The 19,760-nt window shown below is 42.6% G+C and overlaps 2 protein-coding genes across 3 annotated transcripts; both read left to right on the top strand.

Moving 5' to 3' along the window:
* Positions 1-99: 99 nt before the first annotated feature.
* On the top strand, positions 100-15,032 carry nfascb (neurofascin homolog (chicken) b). Its single transcript, XM_053423934.1, has 29 exons — positions 100-256; positions 502-716; positions 3,676-3,831; positions 4,684-4,802; positions 4,892-4,997; positions 5,099-5,289; positions 6,027-6,149; positions 6,287-6,505; positions 6,748-6,859; positions 6,968-7,155; positions 7,242-7,373; positions 7,461-7,604; positions 7,978-8,089; positions 8,176-8,339; positions 8,424-8,571; positions 8,868-8,992; positions 9,076-9,177; positions 9,256-9,453; positions 9,731-9,801; positions 10,129-10,351; positions 10,541-10,656; positions 11,003-11,213; positions 11,574-11,696; positions 12,067-12,240; positions 12,335-12,466; positions 12,958-13,027; positions 13,534-13,545; positions 13,726-13,761; positions 13,939-15,032. The coding sequence occupies exons 4-29, from the start codon at positions 4,727-4,729 to the stop codon at positions 14,168-14,170; spliced, it is 3,540 nt and encodes a 1,179-aa protein (XP_053279909.1). The 5' UTR covers positions 100-256; positions 502-716; positions 3,676-3,831; positions 4,684-4,726; the 3' UTR covers positions 14,171-15,032.
* Positions 15,033-15,270: 238 nt separating this feature from the next.
* Positions 15,271-18,794, top strand: LOC128441829 (acidic mammalian chitinase). Of its 2 annotated transcripts, none has more exons than XM_053423936.1 (11): positions 15,271-15,424; positions 15,522-15,571; positions 15,652-15,856; positions 15,932-15,988; positions 16,079-16,244; positions 16,332-16,456; positions 16,533-16,656; positions 17,226-17,408; positions 17,485-17,601; positions 17,691-17,823; positions 17,924-18,794. In XM_053423936.1, exons 3-11 carry the CDS (start codon positions 15,720-15,722, stop codon positions 18,199-18,201), a joined length of 1,320 nt encoding a protein of 439 aa, XP_053279911.1. In that variant the 5' UTR covers positions 15,271-15,424; positions 15,522-15,571; positions 15,652-15,719; the 3' UTR covers positions 18,202-18,794. The 2 variants fall into 2 exon arrangements, with proteins under 2 accessions (XP_053279911.1, XP_053279910.1); XM_053423935.1 differs by having other exon boundaries at positions 15,276-15,424; positions 15,522-15,548.
* Positions 18,795-19,760: the final 966 nt, after the last annotated feature.

Here is a 19,760-nt window from a genome sequence, read left to right as displayed (position 1 = left end):
TTATTTACAATAGATTAATATTTATTAAGACTTTTCCGCTTGTGATAAATAAATAAAAAAAGCCAAATCCTAAATCACCTCGATCTTGACAAATGATTTATCAATGAAGTCCTCCAGGTGGTGACGGGTTAAACCCCCCACCCCATGTGTGTGGAAGCTGTGCCCTCCCTGTCCACAATAGACTGACTTTGTTCCAGACAGAAACCGCTTTGTGAGGGAGAGTGTGCGTTCGTGCCAGCCAGAGTGAAGACACAAGGTCAGTAACCCGCCCCCTTCCAGCACGCTCACACTCCAACAACATTCAAAAAGACAGAAAGTTGATTTTATTTATTTTATGCAAGATGAAGTTCATTGTTTTGCCAGAGAGTTGCCTGAAGACATTTTTAATCTAATCCACCGACTTCTGCTTGACCCATCAGCTCAGTTTCACTTCACCCTCCCATCTCAGTGGAGATGACGTTATATTCATGTGTGGATTTCACAATGGATTTATTATTGCAGGCTGTCGGGCCCTGTTCGCCAGGCATGTGACCCGAGCTCTCAGGCCCACATGAGCCTCTGTTATCTTATCTCTCATCTCTTGCTCTAAAAATGACGGGGGCACAAATATCACCGAATGCAGATGCTGCAGGAAAAGTGATGCTCTGCTCGGAGACGCAGTGAATCCACGCTGACGCTGGATCAGTGGGAACGAGAGGAGCAGGGGACGTTCAACGGTAGGACCGCAAACATTCACTATCTCACCCTCACAGTGTTACACCATGTTAATACACTGCAGGCCTTCCAGCTGATGTTCAAGACGAGCGTGAATGGAAGTCAAGGTCTTCATGATGTCACAGTCTGAGCTGAGAAGTGGGACGGGTCCACGACCGCATCAGCAGATTTATGAGTCAACACACATCTGCCATGGAGATGACTGGCCGGGATTCACATACTTTTTAATGAGGCTGTGTTATTGGGACAAATGCATTTAACTAGTATTATGTCAATATTTTTAAGTTTTACATAATTCTGCACATTAATCCTGGGTCTTTGTATTTATAACCCCACCAGACACTCAACTGAACTGATTTCGGTCGATCCAATACTTTGCTTGAGTCTGAAATATCTCAACAAGTGTTTTATGACTTATGACATTAATGTTCCTCAGAGCCCAAATACTTTGGTTATATATCCTATCCTTACAGTGGGACTGTGAAGTTTGCATTTGTGTTCATTTTAATTAATTGTTTTGACAACTATCAGATTGAGGCAGTGAAATCTGGTTCGGGCGCTCATGTTTCCCTCAGGATCAGTCGAAATAACTTTGATGATCCCTTAATATTTTATTAAACCTCACTATCACTAATCCCAATTAGTGCAATTATCAAATACCTTAATACCTGATGTCTTTCCCATCTGGTTCAGCTCTACCTTGAGCTTAGTATTATGTAGTGAATGTTAGTACATTTACTCAAGTATTCAAGTATTTTGTGTTAATGTAATTTAAGGAACATGTTTTCTTTTTACTGAACTACTTTTATTTGACGAATAACTTTTTTGATTCAGATTACCTACACAAAATATAACAACAAACAAATAAATTTAGAGTTGAAATCATCGGAAAAGATTTTAACTGATTCCATAACCTGCTGCAAGGTCATACTGATATACCTGTAACAGATTGTTAAATAATTTACACTTTGCTGTATTACTACTTTAAGTGAATTACCTGAGTACTACTTCTATTGCTGGCTATGCTGATGTTAGCATTTGTCCCAGACCTTTGCTATAATTGACAGTTTCACTTAGCAGAGTAGAAAACATTCAGTTTCAGTGCAGACCTAGATTGGGGGACAGATCCAGAAATTTTCCTTCACATTGAAAGAAAGAACATTTTCAACCTTTTTGTTGATTTTTAAGATAGTTGTGGTTTCTCTGAAATATTTCAACATATTTTGGGGTCAGAATCGATTTCGTGCAGATCCTAATGCAAATCGATCTCTTCTCTAGTGGATTTAAATGCACTGTAAGCTTTTTGTATGCGTCTAAAAACCTGCAACAGCCACCAATGTGTAGCTGAGAGACGTAATGGGGCTGCAGCTGGAAGGCTTGTTTCCATTTAAGGGGAGTGTTGGGCTGCAGGTATGTGCTCTACTGAATGCTCCTCTAGGTACCAGATGTTTATATTGCTCTAGGTTACTTCGTCATCTCACCACACAGTCAGAATCCTGGTGCTTCAATGTGTTAGATAGAAAGTTTCAATCGCTCTGTGTCCTGCTCACCAGGAGTTTCTCTCCAGCCTCTGCTCCTGGTGGCGTCACAGTGCAGATGATAGGTGCTCTGGGCCTGAATGGGGCAGCTTGTGCGTTCGGACCCTCCCTCCCACGAACCATCTGCTCTTTCCCCAGCCCTGGGCACACACGTGCCAAAGGAGACCCGCGAGCATAGAGACCTTCTTGTCGTCACTGAGCTGGCTCTGTCCGCCTCTCGGCCTCTTCACTGTGCAATCTGGTGCATGGCACTGATCGCTGCTCACTCACCCGGGCCTCGGTCCCATGTCAGGGGAGAAAAGCCCGTTCTGAGAGCCAAGTAGTTCGACATACCCCCTTCTGCTTTTGTGTTCTGTGTGAGACGCGTCAACTTGTGTTTCAGACGCTCAGAGCGGATCAGGGCCAGAGGATCCAGAGCGTCAGAGCTGTAAGAGTCGGTTTACGTCACGACAGCTCTTATACAGCTCAAGACAAGAAATCCATTCCATATTGATCAGGACTGCACTCACACAAACTTCTCATTTTTAAAACAGCTCTTTCATTCAACTTGTTAATATAAATTTTAAGCTATGCCACCTTATTTTACCCGTGCCGCCCCCCCCCCAACTAGCCTTTTGTTCAGCCCATGTGCTGGCCTGCACATCCATCCCTGTGTGGATGCCAGGGGGCCCACACAGGTCAGACTGCCGTGAGATGCCCTTTGTCTCACACAAATACAGCTTCTCCTGCGTCTCTGGCTTTGTCTCAAGAATAAAAAACTGCTCATTCCACCCTCTGTAGGATTCTCTGAGCTGAATGGAAATGACCTTTCCCTCCTCTGAGGATATCCACGTGAATGGCCAAGTGCACAAAAAAACAAACAGTGTGTCACAGAAAAACTGACAGTTGTCTTTAATGTTGGATATTTCCATCTATCAGGGCAACGGAGTCTTGTAACTTGATATTTTTCACATGTAAAATTCATTTGAGAGCAACAAACACGTCTTTCATACTATTTCCCAGATCTCTCCCGTCAACAACAATGACAGCCCACAATTTGATGTCATCAAAACCAACGGGAATGCAAATTGCACATAATACGGGTTGTTGCGTGGTTTCATGTGGCCCAACACAGTGTCATGTGTCAGCTCACACTGGACCCTGTCCAAGCAAAGATTATGAGAGGGACAAACCAGGCTGGGGAAAAAACATCATCTGTATTTCTCTTCGTCGTGTTGTGTGATTGTCGCGGACAAACTTTGCGACTGTGCTCGACGCAAATGGATTGTTGAGAGTTATGAGAGCCCGGTCAGAACAGTGAAGTGTGGTGGGCGAGGTGTAGGTGGTGTATGATGCCCATTCATTATTCATGAGATGGGTGGGCAGAGCGTAAGTGGCAGCGACTGAAAGAAACTCTATTACTGAAGTGCATCAACTCCTCTAGGGCTCTTGACCTGATATCTGAAGGAGCAGGACATTGATCGATAAACTGCACCAACCAGAATCATTTCCTGGAGGAAAATCTGTGGAATTATCAATGAGCCGTGGACGCCACAGAGATGAGGAGGAGGGAGTCCTGATTTAACTTTGCATGACAGAGGTGAGGATTTTGTTTTGTTTCCATCATATGAGAATGATCCATGGTTTGTTGCATAAAGATTTAAAGATTTTGAAGAGGGAGATCTGACTAAATAATTGTTTGTGCAGTCCTTTTGGACAGTTTACTTCTGTTTACTCACGACAGCTGGACACACAGTTTAGTCACCTGATCTTATGTTTGAGCTGAGTGAATATTAACTTGTTTTAATTACAAAGTACAAGGTAAAACTTTCCTTTAAAATCAACTCTCTGCATGGTGCAATTTGATTGGCTGTTTAAACTTTACAGGAAACAACAATGCCTCTTGGAACCCACCAAAATAAAACATATCAAATTACAGCTACACATACAAAAATTGTCAGACAGATAAATTGGAACCAAATGATATTAGACTTTTGCAGTTCAGCCCTCGGCCGTTTTAAATGATTTGGATTCTTCTTCATAAGTTGAGAATAAATACGACTTGACTACTTTTCACATCAATTCAAATACTAGTTCATAGTTACTGTTACTTGAGTACTTTCTATTCATACTCCAATACATTGTAGAGTGTTTTTTTTAACTAAACTACATTTGCTTTGACATTTATCATTACATTATACAATGCAATTCATTTTTATACATCAATTGATTACATATTAGCTCACAAAGTCTGATTTCCCCTCAGACCATTATCTCACCTTTTATTAAGCTTTACTTTAATTTACTTTTACTAGAAAGAACTGCAGACTTGAGAACCATCAGTAAAATCTGTTCAGTGGAATCATTCAGTGTTTTGTCCTGGACTTTAACTTAATGAAACAAACATCTTGTCAGTGTTTTTTCTTTTTCACCTCATTTATTCTAAGAAAAGGAGAACTGGTGACTGGGAACACTGGAATAAATGAACTGTAAAGATGGGGACACTGGTGGAACCAACGCTGCTGCTGCTGTTCTGGCAGAGTGTTTGGGCTTTGGACGTCCCTCTGGAAAGTAAGACAGTAACTTCACTTGCTATCGAGAGATGTGTAGATTAACCTTCTTTTCTAGGAAATAAAGCCGACATGTTTCTCTGCCTGCAGTCCGACAACCCCCCACCATTATAAAGCAGTCAATGAAGGAGCATATTGTTGACCCTAAAGACACCATGGTCATAGAGTGTGAAGCCAAAGGAAACCCTCATCCAATGTAAGAGCTGACACGGTTCTTTCTTAAAGCTGACGTCCTTATTTGCAAACGGCTTCTCTGATTTTTCTGTCCCGCTTCCCTCTCTCTGCTCACTCGTGAAGTTTCTCGTGGAGGCGTAATGGGAAGTACTTCAACGTGGCCCGTGACTCTCAGGCATCGATGCGCAGGCGCTCAGGGACGCTGGACATCTACGCCTGGAACAATCCCGAACAGTATGAGGCCGAGTATCAGTGCATCGCCTCCAATGAGTACGGGTCGGCATACTCCAACAAGATCATACTGCAACTCTACAGTAGGTTCAGAACTGGGACTGACAGACTTACAGTGACCTTGGTGTGGGCAGCGACTCAGTCCATATGCCACAATGAATATCCTATTAAACAAGATTATTGTATGTGATTATTAATACATACAAACAAATCACTGTGATCATGTTTGCGTCTTGTTTACAGCCCCTTCATCTCAGAATACTTGCTGTAAAATAAACAAGAAAGTCGTAGACAATGCGTCATTATTGAAATATAAAATCTAAGGCACGTGATATTCTATACTTTTAGTGCAACTCTTATGTAAACATCAAATTAAGACTTGTCCTTTAACCTGTTGGCCTTCTTGACGTCCCTCTTTTCAAGCCCTTTAAGCCCCTTACTCAAAATAGACTAATAGATTATTGATTGGAGTAATAATGCTGGTTTCCTTTGTCTCAATGAGAAATAGATACAGAAATACAGGGGATGTAAGGCCGGTTATAGAATGAGCCACAAGTTTGCAGCAGTTCTGTGTCAGCAGCTTTTTATGGTGATGTGTGGATCCTAAAATGATTTGCAAAAATAGAACCAGAGTATTTTCAGACCAAAACACATTCCATGAATCCTTGAGTGGACCAGTGTATTTAAAAAAGTTAATGCACTTAGTTGATTCAATTCAACGGTTCTAAAACCCCGATTTTGAGCTCTCAACATATTTCACACACACACTGTCACGACACAACAAACCTCAGCTTTGTTCAGTGGAGACGTGTTTGTGCAGGAGCTCCCGTGTGGCCGAGGGAGATTCTGGAGCCACTGGTGGTCAGCGCTGGTTTGCCTCTGGTGTTGTCCTGTGACCCTCCAACTGGCCCCCCCAAACCTGAAACCCACTGGATGTCCAGCTGTAAGTTTCTCTAAAGCTTGTGATCCATGAAGGTTAACTGGATCATTAAAGTATCTGATTCAAAGAGACCAGGCAGAATTCCACCTGCCAGTCGTCCCACAAACTATCTTGAGTCTCAACACCGTGTTTCCTCACAGGCTCATACGCGAGACCTTTCACCTGGCCGATCCAGACGGCGTTCCCCACCATGGAGGCTGTGCGGCAGGACCGCAGGGTTTCCATGGGAGTCAACGGAGACCTATACTTCTCTAACGTCCAGTTCAATGACTCAACCACGGATTACTGCTGTAACGCCCGTTTCCCCTACAAGAACGTCATCCAGCAGAAGATGCCCGTGGTGGTTAAAGTGCTGACGAGTGAGTATGACAGTGTGTTCCTGATGTTTTATGAAGGTGTGTTCTGGATGACCCCTTGATTCTCTGGTCCAATTCTTCTTTTGAACAAGGCGTTGATTGATTTGTCATTTGTCAATTAGTGATCTTCTCAAATTAAACTTTCAAATTGTGGTCAGTATGTTCCTCTGCATTGTCAGACAGGTTTTGTGACTGTGTGTGTGTGTGTTTGACTGGTGTGTTGTGGTTGTGTCTCTCCCTTACAGCTCGAACAGTGTCCGAGGCTGCCCCAACCTGGCTGTCTCCCACCGGCTCGTCCAGCTCCATACTGGTCCTGCAAGGGGAGGAGCTTCTCCTGGAGTGTATCGCTGCAGGAGTGTGAGTGTAGACAAGCGTAATGTTCTCAGTGATAGATTCTGCTTGGTGTTATTACACGTTTATTAGATGTAAGTCATCCTGTGTAAACTCTTGTTTGTCATCATCAAGGCCGACTCCTCACATCACCTGGCTCAAGGACGGCGACGAGCTGACGGTGACGCCTCGCATGAAATTAAAACACTTCAACAAGATGATTCAAATCCAAAAGGCGTCGTTTGAGGACGTCGGTGAATACACGTGCACGGCCACCAATAAGATCGGCTACATCGTGCACACAATAAACGTCAGGGTCAAAGGTGAGACACACCCTCAGAGAGATTCAGTTCTTTGTTTTCTTACCGCACGATAACGTCCAAACCACTGCAATACTTGCATTTGAAAGCGGCTCCATTCTGGTTGGAGAAGCCCAGTGATCTGGTGTTGGCTCCTGAGGAGAATGGACGATTGGTGTGTCGTTCTGATGGGGCCCCTCGTCCCTCAGTCACCTGGTTGGTGAATGGGGAACCAATCGAAGGTGAGTATTTAGAAGTCTTTAAAAAATCTAAATGGTATTAATGCTGCTGAATTTTTACTTCATGAGTGTGTGTTTATTTTTTCCCAGATGAGTTACCTCAGCCGAACAGACAAGTGTCAGGAGACACACTGAGCTTCCGCAGTGTGACGGCTGTAAACACTGCTGTCTACCAGTGCAATGCTTCAAACCAGTATGGATACTTACTGGCAAATGCTTTTGTCAACGTGCTACGTAAGTTATCGCTCGGTCCGTTGTGACATTTACATTTGACAACATACAGTCATGAGCTGTGCAAGATTTGAAGGGTTCCTCAAGGGGATGACCCAAATAAATCACTGTATAAATAAAGTTTATTTAGAGACTTTAAACTCCAAAAAACTAAAATGTATATATATTTATATATATATATATATTCAATGGTTTTGATTATCAGCTCTACAACTATAAAAAATTCAATCCTCAAGGTCATATTACGATAGATTGATAATGAATTGATGATGTTGCTGTTGTTGTTATTCAGTTTTGTTTTGTAAAACACCAAAACACAACACACATGATCTCAAATCTTTACGTTATAAGATCGAGACCTCATCATTTCCTCCAGATGCAACACCACGGATCCTCGCGCCCAGGAATGACCTCATCAAGGTGATAGAGGGAAGTCGCGCTTTCTTAGATTGCCGCTACTTCGGTTCTCCGGTGCCTGAGTTACGATGGTGAGAACAAGCTGACGATTACAACTCAAGAGGGAGTTCACAGTGTGTCTATGTACTGTTAGTTTATGGGTCTGCTCACACAACAGGTCTAAATATGGACAGGGGAATCTGGAGGGAAAGCGCTTTAAGACCCACGGTAACGGGACCCTGGAGATCAAAAATATCCAGATAGAGGACCAGGGAACGTACGTGTGTGTCGTCAGCAACATCGCAGGCCGGGATGAAAGTCAAGTCCAGATAGAGGTCAAAGGTTAGCATCACACCGTTTCACACTATAACTCCTTTTGTATTATGAATCAAACTTTACACGGACACACCTTTCGGTTCTTCTCAGAGCCCACATTGATTGTGACGAGACCACAGAGCATGAAAGTGATCCGTGGAAGCGACGTGCAATTCGAGTGTGGGGTGAAAGCGGACAGCAGCACTCCTGTCACAACCAGCTGGATGAAAGACAAGAAGCTGCTCAGTCTCGGCTGGAGGTGAGTCCTTTTTCAAATGTCAGTCCCCTAACTATGCCCCATTGTTGTGTTATAAAGATCCATTCATTATTCTCGGAAATAAGTGTAAAGAATCTTGGATTGGCCCCTTTGTCCCGATCCGTGCTCCAATTCAATTGGTTTCTTGACACATGTCCCATCTTTCCACCGAGTTGCATGGAAATCTGTTTAGCTGCTTTTGTCCTTGGTGGAAGTAATAAATCCCATAGAGTCAAATACATATATATGTTTTCACCACATATCAAATGTGTTACTCACTGAAACTCTGTGCCCCTCAGAATCTCCCTGGACGAGTCAAATCTGGTCATCACGAATGTGAACCTGGGCGATGAGGGAGATTACACCTGTGTCATCAAGAGTGAGCTGGACCAGAAATCTGCCTCTGCACGCCTGATGGTGATGGGTATGACACGTGTAAATCAGGTGATATTTGACCGTATACAGTGCGTCGGCCTTTTTAATTGTTCATGCTTTTTTTCTGTGTAGACCGTCCTGATCCTCCCACTAGTCTGGAGTTGTCTGATCCATATGAGCGCACCGTCCGACTCAGCTGGGTTCCTGGGGACAGTAACCACAACCCCGTTACAGGTAGGGGCCGCGAAACTTAATATACCCACAGAAATAAAAACAGTGTTTTTAGAGAACGTGTTTATTGGTGTTTTACAGAGTACTTAGTGCAGTACGACGATGATGACTGGTTACCAGGGAAGTGGAGAAACCTGTCGACATACCCCGGAAACCTCAACTCCGTCATTCTGCATCTGGCACCTTTCACCTACTACGAGTTCAGGGTCATCGCTATAAACGAAATCGGAGCGAGTCGCCCCAGTCGTGCGTCGAAGCGCTTCCAGAGCAGCGGTGCACGTGGGTTTGAGGCTCCTGATACACTTTAGTTGTCAGAGATAATTCACTGTAAGCTAGGAAACAGAGATATGTATATATGTTTATATGTTTTGGGGAATATGCAGATTTGGACCAAGCGAGGTTCAGTGTTTCTGTGGTGAAGTAAGGCTCCTGGACATAGTCTTTTATTTATCGTACAGATGTGAGAGTGGTATCGTTCTTCTCATCCCCTCATCCTCTCGGCATGATTAAGCCTTTTTCCCCATATAACAACTATTTGTGTTTTTATTCTGCACAGCCCCAGATGTCATCCCGAAGAATTTGAAGGGTGTGGGTACATGGAGGAACAACATGGAGATCAGCTGGGAGGTAAGAGGAACTGAACCCATGAAAAACTGTAAGATCTTCATATTTAACTTGACTGTTGTTTTTCTGTTCCATATTTTGAACTGGTGGCACGGTTTCACATGTTTTCCCCCGTGTTTGTGATGTGCTTGCTTCCTCCCAGTCTGAAGCACACTGGGGTTACGTTAAAGGGAGACTCTGAATTGACCATGGGTTTGAATGTGAGGGTGATTGGCTCCAGCTTCCCCTTCCGTGACCTTTAAAAGCATAAGCAGATGGATGGATGGATAGTTTGATTTCTCCTGTATAATTAAAACAAAAACCACTGCTTCCTGTGAACCCCTCTTTCAGCCTCTGACCTACAGAGAGTGGAACGGGCCCCACCTCAAGTATCTGGTGTGGTGGAAGAGGAGAGATTCCCGGGAGGAGTGGAAGAACGCCACCACCAAATGGCTGAGATACTACATCTATGATGCAGATACCTTCACACCCTACGACCTCAAAGTCCAGGCCGTCAATGACTTTGGGCTGGGCCCCGAGTCTCCCGTCGTAACTGGTTACTCTGGGGAAGACCGTAAGTGTCTGCATCAACTGAATCATATGGTAACAGAGAAATATTCACCTTGAGACCGCTGTAAGTGATCTCTCCTATCTTATCCTATAGGGGTGGATAAATAAAGGGTTCTGATAACAAAAAACGTCTGTTGACAATATGTAGCTGTAAAAAAAACAAAACTAGATGTTTTTGCCTGTTTTCCTGAAGGTCCCTTAACTGCACCCCTGAACCTGAGAGTGTCCGACATCGAGAGCACTCAGGTGACTTTGCACTGGGACCAGGTCACAAGGAGCATTATTATGGGCGAGCTGAAGGAATACAAGGTGAGTGAATTCAACATGGGATCATGGACTCAGTTTATGAGGTGTGATTTATCACCTATACTCCAGCCGACCACCAGGGGGCAGTCCAGGCATTTTGGCTTCTCTTTTGGGAGCTTTCATGTCATTTTTGCACAGTGAGAGAGGAGTCATCCATCTCTAAACATCTATATACAGCCTATGATTACAACATAATGTTTTTCCAAGTAGCCTTGTTACAGATCGTGGTTTTAGTATGAATATGCATAAACAGGTTTCCTGTCAAAATGTGCAGGAATTCAAACTTCCCTAGAACAAGTGTGAAAAATAAGGAGTTTAAATACTGAGCGTGATGCTTTTCCCCTCTCAGGTTTACTACTGGAGGGACAGCAGCCAGCTGAGGTGGCTGCGAGTGAACAGGGCGATGAAGTCCAAAGCGTTTCCAGACGATGATCCGGAGCCGTCCGGGGTCGTCCCCGGACTCTTCCCCTACAGCAACTACAAGATGTACATAGTGGTGGCAAACAATCGCTATGAAGGGCCACCCAGTAATCACATACACTTCTCAACACCTGAAGGAGGTAGGACAAGTTTGTGATATAGTCAATTTTGTTTTTAAATTTAAGTGCTGTACCATGGAAACATAAATAACATAAAATAAAATAGAATTGTGGGCTTTTCATTTAACCCTAAATATATGTACAGAAGAAAAACAATTTAAGTAAAAAAAGAGATATATCTGTTTCAAACCTTGTTCAGTGTCACTTCTCACAACCAATACATCCAGTAGATGGCAATGCAGAGTTGAGAGTTGTATACTACTACTTAGGTAAAAGGCCAGGCAACATTGTAAGACATTCATTTGCTCCACGAGCAAATGGAGAATAACGTTAATTTCCAAATCTCACGTTAATCGTCTCCTGCTGTGTTTTTGTCTGTAGTACCATCTGCTCCCAGTTCCTTCAGGATCCAACAGCGACATCTGGACAGTATTTACGTGGACTGGGACCTGCCAGCGGAACCCAACGGTGTCATCACTGGGTATTCCCTCAAGTACCAGACAGGTACACCAGCCCAATACCTGGAACACACTCAAATACCTCCAGGGATTTTCCTGTCTTCATAGACTTTAATGAAGAGTTCCGCAGTCTTCCTCACACAGCACAGGTTAAATAACAGAAAAGGAAATGGTTTAATTCACCAAGGCTGGCAAAGTTCTTCTTATGAAACCTAAGTCAGCATAACACATAATAGCACAGTTGAATATGCACTCGGAAACCAAAGTACCATTGAAGTGTGTTCTCCAGAGGGTAATGAACACTTGTGTATGCACTGCACTGAGCAGGTAAGGTACTTAATGGCTCAGTTGTGTGCACTCGAGCAGCATCAAGTGTTCTCCCAGCTCACAGCTACAAACTTCTTCTCTGGTCCCAGTGAATGCCACCAGGGGAGAGGAGCTGCGAGTGGAGGAGTTCACTCCAAACGTAACGAGCTTCTCCCTCCGACGATTCGACCGCTACACTCGATACCGGTTCTCTTTGGCGGCGCGAACTCACCTCGGAATAGGGGAATGGCACACGGAGGAGTCGCAGCACTACACCACGGAAAGTAATATACTTAACATGTCATTTTCTACCAAATGAACAAAATAATGTTGATTTTGGTTGATGTGTATATTCATATGTTTACGTGTGTGTCTCAGCGTATGCTCAGGACCAGGTGGACATCACCACTCAGGGCTGGTTCATCGGGACCATGTGCGCTGTGGCTCTCATCGTGCTCATACTTCTCATAGTCTGCTTCATCAAGAGGAGCCGAGGGGGGAAATATCCAGGTAGGCTGGTAGCTCATGGCCAAGTTATCGATGGACGGAAAAAATATCTGATAGCATTTTCATATTAAGTAAATTAATAATTCATGATAATAAGTCAGCCAGTGGCCAGAAGCATTCTTTATTTGGGTTTTCTGCCCGTCCATCTAAATATATGTCAGGATTGGCTTGATGGAATCGTTAAGTTGGACCCAAGCATGAGCTGATTTGGGTTTGATGTTGGCTCCTTGAATATGAGATCCCATCAGGGAATTTCTATTTAGATTTTGGCCAATTGTCACTTGGACATCAAAGATTAAATGTCTCAGGGTGGTAATTTTAGTTTTAGCTATTATTCCAGTTTCCTAAGTATGAAAATATTAATTTCCCTTGTTGTCCAATGATGAAAAAACTCCAAACAAGACAAAAACAATATGCTTAAAAGTGTCACATTAAAAAGTTGATATGATCACTGGTGTTTCTCTCATAACAAGGCAGCTTTGTTTTAATTTCAGTACGAGAAAAGAAGGACATCTCACTGGAGCCGGTAGATGACAAAGACCAAGAGGGATCATTCGATTATCGGTAAGAAGTGAAGGAAAGAGCTGGTTGAAAATAAACAAAACAAACAAACAACAATACCCATTCTGTATGAAACTGTGCGTTTTTGTTTTCAAGTTTTCAGTTCATAATATAAATGATGCTCTTGTGAAGATATAATTGTGCAGTAACAAATACACTGGCCATTGATTTCCTTTGAAGATGTGCAGTAGAATTTTCCTTGGTGAATTAAAGCTGCTCTGTGGAGTTATCATATAAAATAAATATACATTTCTAAGTTTCTATGTTGTGTTACGAAATAAAACGCTTCCTGTTTTTATAAAAATTGCTGCATTAAGCTACTACTGTTTAAAAGCTCCACAGGATACCTTTAATGGTGATGAAGAGTCAGCTCGATGCTGCACGGGTACAAACTCAATAACAGTTTTTATAATAACTCTTTGATCATACTTACATTAATGTCTTTTTTTGTTTCTGTGTTCTCCCCAAACACCTCAACCCTGTTCTTTTTGGCTCTGAATCACTGAAAGGTCTCTTGAAAGGTATGAAAAGACCAAATGTTGACATGACTGACAGTTCAACTTTACAATCCTGAACAGATGCTAAATAGATGATGCAACCTTTGTAAATAGCAGACTTAAATATGACATTTGATCATATTGTGAATATATGATGAAGGAAGTGTGATCCATCCTCTCTTACAACGATCTTTTGTTTTGTAGGATTGCTCGTGTCTCCACTCTTCCCTACCCTCGGAGGTACGTACATGTATATTGTGAAGCCCTGCCAAGTAAAACTGATTGATAGGAAGGAAATAAATGATCATACACGAATAATTCACTTCATACTTTCGATTTTGAGTTTTAAGCATATTTTCTGTTTTCAAAATGCACCTCTGACACAGAGCTTTTATTTGTTTTGCCATTATTTTGCAGGGAGGAAGAGAGAGGGCTTCAGAGAGGCCAGCTGTCCATAGAGACAATGATGAAGCCATCCGAGAGCGACGACAGTCTGGTGGACTACGGAGATGGAGGAGAGATCCCGTTCAACGAGGACGGCTCCTTCATCGGCCAGTACACGGGAACCAGGAGAGACGTCAGGGAGCTGGAATTCGTCGGAGGCCTTGAGCTTCACTCTCCGATGAACACCATCTACTCCCTGGCATGAAACTCATCATCCTCTCATGTGTTCGGGTTGTGTCCGTTCAGCTTCGACCGCGAACTAAGAACCTGGAGGAACTGCTGGTGCTGGTGGTTTGTCGGTGGATGTGAACGGCGGGAGACCGTAGCTGTTACACCCTCATGTATCAGAAGAAGAAAACAGTGGAAAGTTGAGACAATGATTCTAGAGAGATGCTTAATCATCTGGTGAAAAGGAAGCTTGGCCTTTTCTTTTGTAAATAAAACAATCTCCTGTTTATGCACAGACCGACGCCTACGATGAATTATGGAGCGACACTGGCTGCACATCAGAAGAGACAGAAGTGGATCAGTTTATCATGTTGATAAAAGCCGTTGCAAGGACCCACTTAACCACTGTTACCGCAGCTTTCCTGCTGAGTCTGCTACTTATTCAAATAATTAGTAATAATGAGATTTGTGCTACTTTTATTTTGAAGCTGATTGTCTCCCTTCCCAGATAGCAAACAGATGTGGGCCACTTCAGGCACTTCTGGCCTTCATGTGGCCCCGAAACAAAATGTTGGTAAAATACTAAATGGGGCCAAAGTATTCCAAAACAAATGTGGGTCTTTTCTGGCAAACATGCTATACTCTAGGCAAGATGTAATCTGTTGGTGAACCTAAAGTGGCACATGTGGCCTAAATGCCAAAAAACAAATCCGGGTCGCCTGTGGTATTGCTATGACTGTACTTGTGGGCCAGATCAGCAAACAGGAGCAGGTGCCTGAAGTTGCTCATATTTCACTCATAAATAAAGAATATAAATCCTTCTGTAACAGCTTTTGTTGATTTGACTTCTAACACAGTTATGCCCTAATGTAAATAAAGAAATATTTATTTCTACCTTATTCTTCATGACTCTGAATGTTGATTTATTTAGTTTCTGTGTCTTTGCTTGAAGGGGGTAACCAGAAACAGTTAGATTGCCACAATGCCCCCCCTATGGACTCTGTACCCGTTGAGTAAGAACTTATCTGTCCATAATCTGAACCACAAACATTCTCTCAAGCGCAGGTTTTCTTTGGGAGGTTAAAGGTCAAATAATTAGTTATTTGACTGACCTTAAGGACGCAACAGTTTTGTGTACTGAACCTTTTTTGTGACACAATGCGTTTGTGGTTAACGATTACCGTGGCGTGTGTAGCTTCCACCAGCAATACAAATTCAGTAAGTGTTCACTTTCGACTGCAAGAGCTCGGTCGAGGGACGTTCACCATGAACAAGCTGATTCTACTTGCAGGTAAGTTGCGATAAAAACCTACATGATTGTTTTCTTGAATTGTTTTCTTGTCTTTTATTTACGCAATGTTAATGGACTAACTATCTCTCTTTAAAAGGTCTCTGTCTTTCCCTTGGCAGTGTGGGTGAGTTCATGAATTAATCAGTGGTAAATGCCAGCACTCATTTTTAATTATGACATTTTCGGACAGAAATAATAAAGAATTAATTCCTTTTTCATATGTTAAGTGTCATCTGCCAGACTGGTGTGTTATTTCACGAACTGGTCCCAGTACAGACCCGGCAATGGGAAGTTTATGCCGTCCGATGTGGACCCAAACCTGTGCACCCACCTGATCTATGCCTTTGGTGGTATTAATGGGGCAAATGAGTTAGTCACCATAGAATGGAATGATGAGCAACTCTATAAATCCTTTAATGGACTCAAACAGAGGTCAGTCCGAGGTTCTCTGACATATTTTGTTGTCAAATCAATATTTGTTCCAACTAATTTTTTACTTTCACACAGGAATCCAGCTCTAAAAACACTGTTGGCAGTTGGCGGCTGGAACTTTGGAACGCAAAAGTGAGATGATTTGCATAAAACAAATCAATGTAGGTCAATATATGTTGAATTATGTCTTCTTCACCTTTCTGTCTCCAAAATGCTGCCCAGATTCACAACGATGGTGTCAACTCAAGCAAACAGAAACATATTCATCCAGTCCTCCATCAAACTACTGAGAAAGTATGGTTTTGATGGATTGGACCTGGATTGGGAATACCCTGCTTCGAGAGAAAGTCCTCCCGAGGACCGGCAGAGATTCACTTTGTTGTGCAAGGTCAGGTCCAGAATTACTGTGCAGATGTTCAGCTGATGTTTCACATGAAGCATGACGTGACTATGACGACTGGTGACTTGCTTTCAGGAACTCCTGGAGGCCTACGAGGCCGAGAGGACAGCGGCCGGCAAACCCAGATTACTTATCACTGCTGCTGTGCCTGCTGGGAAAGGAACCATTGATAAAGGCTACGAAATTGCAGAGTTGGCAAAGTACGCCAAAATGTTCCTCTGCACATTATGATCAGCCGCCATCAGGTGTGAGTGAATGTTACTTGCATTTCATCAGGTACCTGGATTTTATCAATGTGATGACCTACGATTTTCACGGCACCTGGGAGAGGGTGACGGGACATAACAGCCCGTTGTTCAAAGGGTCCCAGGACACCGGGGACAATGTTTACCTAAATACTGTGAGTACACAGATTCATGTTCAGCTGCATCATGAACGCAAACATGTATTTATTATTATTATCATTATTATTATTCTCTGAGTTGGTTTTTACATCTGCCTGTTTTTATGTGTATAGCCAATTTGTGTATTTAAAAAAAAACTCAGAGGAAATTTTAAATATTGCAACATCAAAAAAAGGATGTCTGGTGGAAGAGTTGGTGCATGATTAACTCAGATTGGAAACAGTTTTAGCAAAATAATCCAGATGTGCATGAAGCATGTGATTTAAGGTTTCTGCTCACATGGAGAGATGTGAGAGATGAGAAGACTAGCCATAACATCAGATCTCAAAACCCACTGGATATCGTGTGTCAACACATTAGCCTCTGGGGCAACAGCCAATATTCTGAGAGTGAATATAGGGGCCAATAGAACCGTCCCCTTAGCATTGGTCTCTCTCAATAAGCCCAGCTCTTTAAATTCACATAACAGGAAACACTTGCAGATTCTCCGGAAATATTGTTAAAATTTGCTAAACAAATTGATGAAAACTTGATTTCTGCCCGTCTCTTTTCATTTACATTTCAGGACTTTGCTATGAAGTACTGGCGGGACAAGGGAACACCTGTGGAAAAGCTCAATATGGGATTTGCGACATATGGGCGAACCTTTCGCCTGTCGTCTCAGTCCAGTGCGGTCGGAGCACCGACCAGTGGACCCGCATCTGCTGGTGCTTTCACGAGGGAGGCTGGCTTCTGGTCCTATTATGAGGTGCAACTGGTCGCTTTTTTGGTTGTTGAACTTAACTATCAGAGAGTAGGAATTTAGAATTTAACTCTCTTCTCAGATTTGCCCTTTTCTTCAAGGGGCGAGTGTCCAGTTGATCGAGGACCAGAAAGTTCCCTATGCCATTAAAAACAATGAGTGGGTCGGATATGACAACAAAGAAAGTTTTGAGACGAAGGTAGTTTTTCTTCTTCGAGGTCACGTTACAGACAGACAATGTTTGAATAGATTTGTTTTTCTTGAATGTTTCCGTTGTTACTCATATAGGTTCGCTACCTAAAAGAAAACAGGTTTGGAGGAGCCTTTGTCTGGGCTCTGGATCTGGACGACTTCCATGGACAGTTCTGTCGACAAGGAAACTACACCCTCATCAATTATCTTTGTTCTCTTTTGGCCTCAGGTAAACATAAAATGACACGCTATATCGTTTCCTTTCATATGCATCAACAATAAATTCTGAGACCAACTGACGACGAATGACATATCGTTCATATCTGCAGATCTTCCTCCCCTTCCCGCCACAGAAACGCCTCAGACTCAAGTGACACCAACCAAAGACCCTCCATACGTTACCCCTCATCCCAGACCCACAATCCCCACAATCCCCACATCACCCAGTACTCCAGACAACTTCTGTGCTACAAAGCCCGGTGGGATTTATGCCAAACCTGATGCCCCAGGTTCTTTTTACAATTGTGCCAACGGCATCACTTGGATCCAAAACTGCCCCCCTACTTTGGTCTTCCGCCAGAGCTGCAAATGTTGTGATTGGCCCTAAAAGCTTCAACATTCTTAGTCATTTCACTTGCTGTGGTTATAATAGTGAGGTTTAAAAAAATCATTACCCTACAATTTCATGTTTAGTGTGGTGTAGAATTCCACTAAGTATACAGCAATTTACAGTATACTCAGTAAACAATCGGTGCACTATATAGGGCACAGGAATGTCACAAACATTCGGACTGCATTACGAAATGTGAACGATTTTTATGTCAGTCAATAGCAATAATTATATTATAATAAGAATTTATAATTCTTGATTGTGTAATTATCTTCTCTTTTTTATTTGTTTTCTATTGTGCAGCGCTTTGCTCCACTCTGGTTGTTTTTCAAATGAGCTTTACAGATAAACTTGATTTGATTTACTGATAAAAAGACAGATTTTGGCACGAGGCCGGACGAGCACATGACATCTAAAGAGGTTGTAATGTTCTAGCTCAGTCAGCAGTTAGAGCACTGGGATCTGTACTGAACACAGTTACAACACAATGTTGAAAACTATATCTACAATTCATGTGTGTGTCCTGTACCTGAATTCACTTCTGGTGTTTGTAGTTTCTGTCGACATAAAAGTTCACTGTTCAGCATGGAGATACTCTTTGATACTTTCTGATACTCTCCTTGTCTCTTTTGGGATTCAATACATTTATTTATTAAGATCCGGCCTGTAATTACGTGGAGGGGCGGGGGCGTGACCCAAGGAAGAACTGATTAGATTTCGATGTACATTTGAATCCAGGATTTAATTCATAGATCTTGATGGAAAAAATCCGGAATGTTAAGGGGACGGTTGAGTTGAGCAATCTGATGCAGATGTAGAGGATTTTTATTTGGTTCCATAAAGTGATTGTCGTTTGCTCTTCCCTGAGTGCTGCTCGAGTTCATTGTGCAGCTCAGTCTCGGGCGTTTGCTCACAGGTGAGTGTTGAAACAGCATACAATGGGATGACAGTAATAGGATTTGTACGCTAATTCTTATTATATTATGATTATTACAATAATTGATTTGTATTAATAATAAAATAATCTCTGAACAAACAAATAATAAGCTCTGAACAAACAGTTACTAGATTGCATGTCATTTAGCTGACGCTTTTCTCCAAAGCGATTTACAATTAATTAGTGCATTCAACATCGATGAGAGGCCTTTTCTTGGGTTCAGCATCTTGCCCCTAGGACACTTCGGCTTGAGCTGTGATACGAGCTGTCGACCTCCTGGTTGGAACACAGCTTCGGCAACATTTTATGAGTCAATTCTTCCCCCAAATTTCATGGTCCTCCATCCAGGAGTTTTTGTGTAATCCTAATAATTAACAGACGAATAAACACAGAAGGAAACATAACTTACTCAGCAGACGTCAATATTCCTACCTGCTCTAGATGCCCCTTCACCTGGTGGCCCTTTAGCTGACGGCCATGCCATGGCCTTATTACCAGATCTGATGCTCTTAGAAAATATACTAAACAGCTACTAAAGTTACTTAACTTTAGTAGCTGTTCAACAGGTGCTGCCGGTAGCTTGAAATATGAGAGTCGACTCTATCATTAACTTAGTCAT

This window comes from Pleuronectes platessa, chromosome 6, assembly GCF_947347685.1.
Source record: "Pleuronectes platessa chromosome 6, fPlePla1.1, whole genome shotgun sequence".
Classification (NCBI taxonomy): Eukaryota; Metazoa; Chordata; class Actinopteri; order Pleuronectiformes; family Pleuronectidae; genus Pleuronectes; species Pleuronectes platessa.
The sequence above is the reverse complement of the archived record's forward strand: the minus strand, read 5'-3'. Positions and strand labels throughout refer to the sequence as shown.

What these genes read in the sequence shown, in the direction of transcription:
- LOC128441829 (XM_053423935.1), top strand. Translation starts at nt 15,292, where the DNA reads ATGCGTTTGTGGTTAACGATTACCGTGGCGTGTGTAGCTTCCACCAGC. An exon ending in GATTCACTTTGTTGTGCAAG is followed by an intron (nt 16,245 to 16,331) that starts GTCAGGTCCAGA and finishes ACTTGCTTTCAG; the next exon opens with GAACTCCTGGAGGCCTACGA. An exon ending in AAGAAAGTTTTGAGACGAAG is followed by an intron (nt 17,602 to 17,690) that starts GTAGTTTTTCTT and finishes TTACTCATATAG; the next exon opens with GTTCGCTACCTAAAAGAAAA.
- nfascb (XM_053423934.1), top strand. Translation starts at nt 4,727, where the DNA reads ATGGGGACACTGGTGGAACCAACGCTGCTGCTGCTGTTCTGGCAGAGT. An exon ending in CTTCCAGAGCAGCGGTGCAC is followed by an intron (nt 9,454 to 9,730) that starts GTGGGTTTGAGG and finishes TATTCTGCACAG; the next exon opens with CCCCAGATGTCATCCCGAAG. An exon ending in CCGAGGGGGGAAATATCCAG is followed by an intron (nt 12,467 to 12,957) that starts GTAGGCTGGTAG and finishes TTTTAATTTCAG; the next exon opens with TACGAGAAAAGAAGGACATC.